The sequence below is a fragment of the Hordeum vulgare genome, chromosome 1H (genome assembly GCF_904849725.1).
Source record: "Hordeum vulgare subsp. vulgare chromosome 1H, MorexV3_pseudomolecules_assembly, whole genome shotgun sequence".
In the NCBI taxonomy this organism is placed as follows: domain Eukaryota; kingdom Viridiplantae; phylum Streptophyta; class Magnoliopsida; order Poales; family Poaceae; genus Hordeum; species Hordeum vulgare.
In genome coordinates, this window is record NC_058518.1 from 30678452 (window position 1) to 30688129 (window position 9678).

Here is a 9678-nt window from a genome sequence, read left to right on the forward strand (position 1 = left end):
GTATGTCGTTCCCCTCGCTCCAGGTGTCTAGCGTCGTCGCGAATCATCCGGGCGGGATGGTGCCCGGTTATAACGATCTTGGAGATTACTTGCCCGACGATGCACATTTTGATTTCTTGGAGGTGGACGAACACAGATACGTGTACGGGAAGCCTCTCATCAAAGATGAAAAATCTCTAACAACGATGATGCGAAGATTCCGTAATTGGTATATGAAAACCTGCAGAGAGTCTGAGGGGAGGAATATTTTGACGTTCAGAGTTAAAGAGGAGCATGACCTCGTTGGAATTGATCTGTTGAATGTTCCATTTGAGGAGTTCTTCGAGTTTTTCAATCTAAAGGTCCTCGATAAGTCAATGATCCCTTGCTACTTCCTGTAAGTAGTACTACTTCTGTCATTAAGTCTCTGTATATAGGTCAGCTCTTTCATTGCATGTATCTTTAATTATTCTCACTATATTATGCAGATTGAAGATTGCCGAATTGAAGAAAAGACAAATCGGTGATATTGGGTTCATTAACACAAATCTCATAGATGTATATATGGTTAAATTTCAGGCCAAAGATACCGAGGCCAAGCTGCTACAATCGTTTATATTAAATCAAAACAAAGCTATAATACTCTTCCCTTACAACTTCGAGTGAGTGTTACTGTCTTGTGCATATTCGGTTTCCCTTATTAGTCGAGGTTATAGTAATGTAATTGATGAGTTATGCATGCGTCGCAGGTTCCACTATATTCTCCTAGAGATTACGCTTGAGCAGGGACTAGTAACTGTCTTAGACTCGAGACGAAAAGATCCAAAGAAGTACGCGGACATGACTGAAATTCTAGAGGAGTAAGTTAAATCTATCATTATCGCACCATATCGGCAACTTCAATTTGTTCATTTCCTGATATCAAGTAATTGTTTTCTTTGTCTGGCAGGGTTTGGAGTAAATTCAGCTCAAAAAGTCCGGGACTGCCAAAGAAGCTGCAGTTTAGACACCCGAAAGTAAGTACTATAGTAGCATATATGTTCCACGCATCTCCTAGTGATTCAAGCGCTAGTTTCATCAATACCATTTAACATGCTTGCTAATTATCAGTTTGATTAACCTCTATTTCTTGTAAAGTGGTTGTGGCACGAAGAAGGGACTAATTACTGTGGATACTACATTTGCGAGTCCATCCGCCACACGACTTGTGAGCGGGGCTACTCCGAGAAACAATATGAAGTGCGTAAATAATTATATTCACAATTTTATTTTATTACCATCATTTTTGTTCAGTTTCTTTTACTCATATATATGTATTGACCCCCTCTTCAAATTAGATATTTCGGATGCGAGATGAACTCCTAGCACCAGATCGTATGCGAGGAATTCAAGAGGAATTGGCGGCATTCTTTCTTGACCACGTGATCGCTAAAGACGAAGAATACTATGTGGACCTTGCAAGGTTCAATTTTAATTAGAAGATTATATTGTAAAAGATACTTATATTGTATATATGTAGCCAGTAACGTCGGATAGATATACGAGAACTTGTTGTTCGACCAATCTCTCAAAGAGGGAGAGGTGGTCGATATCACTTCTCTTTATATGCATCTGTTCATGACGATCTTCTGTTTCCTTCATTTGCTTAACTAGCTAGCGTGTCTAGTCCTCTCTATACGTATAGTACGTAGCGTCGACAAAGCACGGAGATAAGAAAGGAGACTTCTCTCTATTAATTAGCATGCTAACACAATATATGAAACAACTAAATTAACCAGCTAAAACCCCCAAACCCTCCCCCCCTTTCAAAAAAAAAACAAAAACCCCAGCACCTGATGCTGACGCGTGGATGCCTGTTGTTCCCGGTTGGTGGCACTAACCGGGACCAAGGGGCCTCCTGCCTGGGCTCGCCGCACCGGCCAAGTGGAGGCCCATCTGTCCCGGTTTATGCAAGAGCCGGGACTAAAGGTTTAGGGCATTAGTACCGACACTTTATTCCCGATTCAAAAACCGGGACAAATGGCCCTCGAACCGGGACAATAGGTCTTTTTTCTACTAGTGCCCTCCTGTATATGTGTAATTGTTGGCTTAATATACACTGGTGGAAAAAGGGCCTTTGGTCGCGGTTCGCAACTGCCATTAGTCGCGGTTGCGCAACCGCGACCAAATAGGCGCGACTAAAGGCCCCCCCCCTTAGTCGCGGTTGCTTAAGAACCGCAACTAAAGGCCTGTCCACGTGGGCGCCAGGCGGCCGTCGGGGCGGAGGACCTTTAGTCGCGGTTCTTCTGGCCAACCGCGACTAAAGGCCGCCGCAGGTTTAGGTAGCCCCCCCCCTAAACCTGTTTTCTGTTTAATTTGTATTGTTTTATTTCTTTTGTGCTTTATTTTAATTTTGAAGGAGTTTCACATATTCTACGGTTACAAATTTTATCACAATGGGGCAAATAATATACCATTGAAAGCTACAAAAAATGCAAAACCTTTACAAGTAGTTTTTACAAACTTTTTTCCGTAGTTTTTACACACTTTTTTCCGTAGTTTTTACAAATTCTAAGAACTGAGAGAGGCGCGCGCGCACAGTACCGGCCGGCCGGCGGCGTTGAGGGCGGGCGAGCGAGGCGGCGCGCGCGCGGTGGGCGAGGGAGGCCGGTGATAGCGGCCGGCGGCGCCGTACGTGGGCGAGAGGGGGCAGCGTCGAGGGCGAGGGCGACGGCGGGCGGCGAGGGCGACGGCGGGCGGCGTCGAGGGCGAGGGCGACGGCGGCAGGCCTTCGGCGCGGCAGAGATCGGAGAAGACGAGAAATGGAGGCGACGGTTCGGTCCCTTGTATTTATAGCCCCCCCCCCTTTAGTCGCGGTTGGGGAGGTGACCCGCGACTAAAGGGTAACCTTTAGTCGCGGTTGGCCAGACCAACCGCGACTAAAGGGTTTTTTGGCGGGTTTTTGTGTTCCCGCGCGCAACGACCTTTAGTCGCGGTTGGCCAGGCCAGGCCAACCGCGACTAAAGGTATTTTTCAAAATACTTTTCTTTTTCAAAATCTTAAAAATACAAATAATATATAGGGGATGAGATTTAGTCGCGGTTGGCGTGGCCAACCGCGACTAAAGGCCTTTAGTCGCGGTTGGTGTGGCCAACCGCGACTAAAGCCCCTCACGTGCACCAGCTGGCCACCGAGCGCCCTGGGCCCAGGCCTTTGGTCGCGGTTCGTCTTCCGAACCGCGACTAAAGAATTCATTAGTCGCGGTTCCTACAGTTTCGCGACTTATGGGGCTGGACGGAAGCCTCTTTTTCTACCAGTGATATACATGCAGTAGGAGCATATCCTACTGTCTTACATTAAAAAAAAGAGAATAAACACATAGGGAACATGTCTTCGATCTTTTCCATTTGGATGGAATACCTAACCGTCTTGTGTTTTACATATGATACGTGCACACTTGACACGCGATTAGTTAACATAGTGAGTTGTCATCATCAGGAAAACACTTAAGCTCGAGAATGCCTTAACAGCATCCCAACAAGCGCACGGCGAGCAGCACCGGCGAACGGCGACCCCAGCGATCGTGCGGCCCCGACGAGGTTGTCGTCTACCCTACATCGATGGTGAGCTGCTACGGCAAGCGGCAAAGACGACCGACCACGGAAGGCCGCCGTCTCCCCGTCCCCGCGCGCACGAGCACCTCTTATCCACAGCTCCGCCAATTCCAGCGCAACGTCTTCAGCTCCAGCATTTTGCCAGCTCCGGTGGAGGACGTGCATAACTGGGAAGTCGAGGCACACCCACAAACACAGGGGATGTTGAAACCAACATTTAAATTTTCTATGTGCTTCAACCGACATCATAATTTGCTATAACCAACATCGCATTCTGCTATCACCGGTGCAGCACTTTGCAACATCACCATTATTTTTTGCTACAATCGGCGTTCAAATCATTGTTGCAACCGTTGCTGCATTTTTCTACCGCCAGCGAGGAATTTTGCTACATCTATGATGACAGAGCTTAGACCGGAGACGGTGGCAAGATGTTTTGCTGCAATCGTATTTTAATTTTGCTACCACCCGTGAGGGAATTTGCTACCTCCATCATGGCAGAGTCGCGACCCACGACGAAGGAGACGATAACTTTTACTACAAATGTCGTGCTTTTTTGCTACTGTAGACATGAAGCTCGTCAGCGACCGACGACGACGACAATAACCAACGGCGAGGGGCGGCGACTAGGGACGACCGGTGTTGAGAGGAGATGAGGAGGGGAGGGGAGGCGAGGGGGCGGCGCCCTCCTTCCTCTCCCTTTCTTCCGTGCAGGAGGTTGAAGATGAGGTGTGTGGGAGGAGGAGGATGAGGTGTGTGGGAGGAGGAGGAGAGATTTGACAGCTGCACGCGTGCAAACCGAACGGATCTGGACTGTCTTGGTAAAAAATTGGGCCATCACGCCGGCGTAGAGCGTTGCCCTATTTTATAGTATATATTTAGAACTAAAGAACACTCATGCAACAGTTTATTGGGGCGTTACAGCTTTCGTGATAATCGTGAGCTTTCATGAAGCTTTTTCTATCACCGATTGAAGTTTTTGCATCTATAATTGAACCTTTTTTGTTGGCAATTGCATATTTTTTCGTTGCACGGTATCCTGGTTGAAACTTTTGCATCTATGGTTGAAGCTTTTCTAATCGACAGTTGTAGCTTTTCTGGTTGACGGTTGTAGCTTTTTTCTTTTCACAGGTTCCGGTTGATTCTTTTTTAATATACAGATAAAGCTTTTTCTGTCAACGGTTGCATAACTGGTCGGCCCCAGCTTCAGTCATCTCCGGTTTAAACTTTTTCATGGTCGATTGCAATTTTCTCAGGTGCCGGTTGCAGATTTGCGTGTTACACAAAACTAGTTGTATCATCGATGCAGCAAAAGGTCAACATTGTTTCCAGCAAAATTTACCTTCGGTTTCAAGAAAAAATATGTCCGGTTATAGCACTGTTGGGAGAACAGTTTGAGATGCATGGGGAGGTAAGGCGAATGGAAAAGAGTGACAAGACGAGACGAAGAATAAGCCAAGAAAAAAAGAAAATGCGCGCGGAAAGATAAACTTCAGGCCTATCGAATGCATGTGCCAGTCTATTCCCCGCGTGACAGAGGAATCGAGTGAGGGGCGGCCGGCCGAGTGCTCGGTAGGCCGTCCGTAGGATAACGTTTCTCTATACAGAAATTTCAGCTGCGGAGACACAAAATATTTGAAGACAGTGGACAAATATAGGTTGCTCTTGCTTCCTTATTCCAACACAAGATACAAACATAGACTCTTGAGTTAACACCCGACACGTACGGTCGACTAAAAACAAGCCATGACCAAGAAATCTAACAAAATGGAGGGAATTTTTTTTGTGATTTTTTTTATGGCAAATGAGGTGGTAGAAAGCAGCTGCAGGCTCCCAGTAGAAGTGATAGATCACTCTACTTGGTGTACTCCATTGCCCAGAAGTTCGCAAAGATGTAGCTGGCCTTGACGCCTGTAAACCCTGCAGCCTTGGCTAGCTTCTCGAAGTCCCTGAGGTTCCTTTCCTTGCCGCCGGGGCTGTACGCCAGCAAGCTGGCGTCCACACAGATTAACCCCTGCGCGTTGTTTGTCGCGTCCGGGTTCACTGGCAGGATACATTCCACGTTGATCACCTTACCATGCGCGGGCAGTGCGTCGTAGCAGTTCTTGAGGAGTACCGCACACTCGTCGTCGCTGAAGCAGGGGAGAATCCATTTCATGAGGATGGCGTCTCCGGACGGCACCATCTCAAACATGTCGCCGCCGACGTGTTCGACGCCGGGGTAGGGCTGCGCGTCGGAGATTACGTGGGGAAGGTCGAAGTTGATCCCCTTTATGCTCGGGTACTTCTTGGTGATGGCGTGGATGACGGCGCCCACGCCACCCGCGAGATCCACAAGGGTGTCGATGCCGTCGAAACCAGTATACAATTCGAGAAGCTTCTTGGTGATGATGACCGAATGGTCCTTCATGGCCTCGTTAAAGAGGTGATTGAAGTGATCATCTGTGCCAGCGTAGTCAAACCACGACGCTCCGAATGCCTTGGTGAATGCACTGCCACCCTCAAGGACCGCGTCCTTCATGTGACACCTGCAAATTAATGAATTAACTTCATAAGATATCGCTTCTGATTTATATATGGTAGTTCGACAAGAAAGTATGATTTACATGCATGAAAAACAAATCACTAGAAACTTGTCTTTAAACTGAATATTACTCCCTCCGTTTCTAAATATCCATACTCTAAAACATGTCTATATAAATCCGTATGTAGTTCATAATAAAACTGTAAAAAGACTTATACTTAGAAACGGAGAAAGTAAATTAAATGGATGTTTTTTGTGGCGGAAAACTACTCCGGCTTTACATACTGTGCGTACTGATAAGCGAAAGTAGCTCTCACCAGGCCTCCATGAAGAGCTTGTTCTGGGCAAGGAGGCAGAAGGGCGCCATGGAGACACCGTCCTCGTTGGGAGTGAGCCACTTGCACACCGGCTCAGCGCCATACCTGCGGGACAGGCTCCCGTCTGCGCACTCATCCACTAGGCACGAAACGACCTTGTATGTTGCCAGTACCCGCAGCAACCGATCCACCATGGACGCCGCGTCCGGGTTGGACTCCGCTTTGGACGGAAGCTTGGCCGCTACCTCTTCCGGCGTCAACGTCTTCCCACCGGCGCCCACCAGGGTCTCCAGCAGGCCCAGCTCGATGCAAGTGCGAAGCGTCATCGGCAGGACAGCCGACGAAGCCAGCTGCAGCGCGAACATCAACGCCTCCTCGTTGGCCATGACGCCGGCTGGCTAGCTAGCGTCTGCTGTTGGTAAGCGTTACTGCAAACCTTTGTGGTGAGAGGACGGCTAACTAACACTTGATGATGTTTGACGCTTTGAGTTGGAACGGGGTACTACTTATAGGAGCTTCCGTGGTCCCTCATCACTTCCGGCGGCAAGTGGGGGTGATGTCCAGTCACAGTCGGGATCCTGTTTCTCAACGATGGGTCCAAGTGGGGTTGTTCGAGGGGGCATCCAACGATGGGTCCGATCATGAGATCGGAGGATCTGGCGGTAACACTACTGAGACAAAAAAGACTAATAGTACCATTTGTTTTATCCATATCAGTAGAGCTGCCAGTAGCGTTACGTTAGAATTAAATGGACTTGGTCCATGTACATCTATGCGATGTCTAAAATCCTGGTGGGCTTATTCGACCACAGAAAACATAAGCATGTTAGCTATCCTGAGCTCCCTAAGCAATGTAGATTACTTACTCTCTACTTTACGCGATGATGCAGCGAGCGAAACATGGGTTGGGGGGACGGATAGGTGCCCATCCATGTATGCTACCACGGGCAGCAGGCAACACATAAAGGCATGTACAATATCCTATTTATCTATAATACATTAAGACACATAACCACGAGCAAACATGTTCATATGTGGGGCATATACCCGATCTATAGTATTACTGTAGAGTCTAAATTTTTATAAGTACATTATTACTGTAGAGCCTTAATTTTCATAAATATTTCATACAAAACATAAGGATAATTTACTCAATATTTATTAATGTCCGGAGCACAAAATTGAGAGCATAGTAAATGCATTTTACTACTAAAATTTTATTTAGACTAGTCATAGTGAAGAGTAACATATACTAGTAACATACAAATTTCTTTCATAGTGGACAATAAGACAAGTGTTGTGTCATGCAAAAATTTATTTATTAGATTATAGACTCATATTCTTGGAATATGTCATGTTACAGTAACTAACTAACTTACTCAACTTACCACTCTCATCATTAAGTCATTGCAACATAAGTAAATTTGCTAAGTTGAACTGTATGTTACTCTTGAAGTTACTTTCACTATGGGCTGTCTTACTATTTTATGGCAACTGTAATAATATCAAGAACCTGATCTCGGACAAAAAATTACAACTACAACTATTTGATGAAATTCTATCATTGGTACCTAAAAAATAAAGATATTCTAAGAAACATCTTGTATATTTAATTGGATTTTCTCTTTTACTAGCAAAAGGGCCCATGCGTTGCAACGGGAGAAAGAAATACCACACGACACACGTTCTTAATTTATAAAAAATGTCTATAATTTGAGAATTTATAGTTACGATACAAATAAAGATGGTCTTATCCTAAAAAATGCAGTTCAAAATTTCACGGGTCTTCTATTTTAACACGGCTTGCATGTAGATTTAATACGTACAAAGAATCAGTCAAGTGACTTTCAGTTTCATCTTAATCCTGATTTTGTTGACGTGTTCATCCCCAACCCGAATGAGTACCGGTATGAAAGAAAGACGAAACTTATTTATTAAGATTGCACCCTAGATAGTATTTTTATTAAACGTTTAACAGATAAAATGATATCATATTTAAATTCTACATATTTTTCTAATCAAATTCCATGTATAATATGTTAAATTTGGAGTTACGGTTTAAAAGATATGAGTATTTAAAAAAAATATTTAATATATATCACGAGTTTAATGTCATAAACAGTAAGAGCTTTTCTGTAAAATCACCTCCGTGGGTTTTCCGACGGAAGGGATAGCATCTTTATTATTATTATTAGGTAAAGATTAGTTGTCCAGGAGAAGTTTCCTGGAATTCAAAAAAGTTTTTAACTTTTGATAGCCTATAATGAGTTGTGATACCAGGCACATATTACCGAGTTATCATCAGGACCTTATACCATTCTCCCTCCAATCTTGTATACAGGGGCCAAGAGCTACTCTAATTGGACATGTTAATTCCTTCAGATAAAAGTCATTTTAGGGAATTCTATATAATTTGGGAGAAGTTTTCCTGTGAAGTTTTATTCCCAGTGTCCATAAACATCTTTCCCAAAAAACTGTTTTATTTCTATTTCCCATTAAAATAGCCATCGACTCGCAAGTCAGTTTTATGGGCGACATTGCCCGTCACCATTTCCATGTGAGCTAGATGACCATGACATACCCCTGAGGATAATGCTAGAGAATTTGACATAAATTAAGAAAATATGCTAGCATCCATGCGATGTATAAAATCCTAGTGGGCTGGTTCCACCACTGAAAACATAATATGTTAGCTATCCTGAGCTCCCTAAGCAATGTAGAATACTTATTGTACACTTTACAATGCTTTTCACTGTCATATACATTCAAACAACATATACTAGATACCTATATCTGGAGATCACAGGTCTACTATTCACAATTAAATGCCCCCACATTTTGCTGGACTACCATGCTACTTGGTGTTACAAACACATTATTATGGTCGTGTCCGACATAGATGCATGGTTCAGGAATATCACTATCAATTTTTATGTAGTCCCACATGCTCCAACGTCAGCAAGCATACCAAATGCAAATGAACCACAGAGAACTGGGTATTTAATTGTACAAGAAGCAGGTACCAATGTACTAGTAAGGAGCAAAACAGTGCACTGCACTGACAAATCGTGTGGATCTGCGAACAAGCACGTGAAGATATTTATTTAAAACGAGCCACGCTATCACACGCGATGATGCGGTGAGGGAACCATGCGCTGCGGCGCAGCGCTGTCCCGATCGGGATGGATAGATGCCCACCCATATGTGTGCTATCATCGGCAGCAGGCACACACATAAAGGCATGGACAGTACCAAATTTATTTAT

The 9678-nt window shown here is 44.7% G+C and overlaps 1 protein-coding gene across 1 annotated transcript; it reads right to left on the reverse strand.

Moving 5' to 3' along the window:
* Positions 1-5206: 5206 nt before the first annotated feature.
* On the reverse strand, positions 5207-6904 carry LOC123405779 (flavone O-methyltransferase 1-like). Its single transcript, XM_045099340.1, has 2 exons — positions 6414-6904; positions 5207-6100 (listed from the first exon to the last, which is right to left on the reverse strand). Exons 1-2 carry the CDS (start codon positions 6797-6799, stop codon positions 5428-5430), a joined length of 1059 nt encoding a protein of 352 aa, XP_044955275.1. The 5' UTR covers positions 6800-6904; the 3' UTR covers positions 5207-5427.
* Between the last annotated feature and the right edge of the window lie 2774 nt (positions 6905-9678).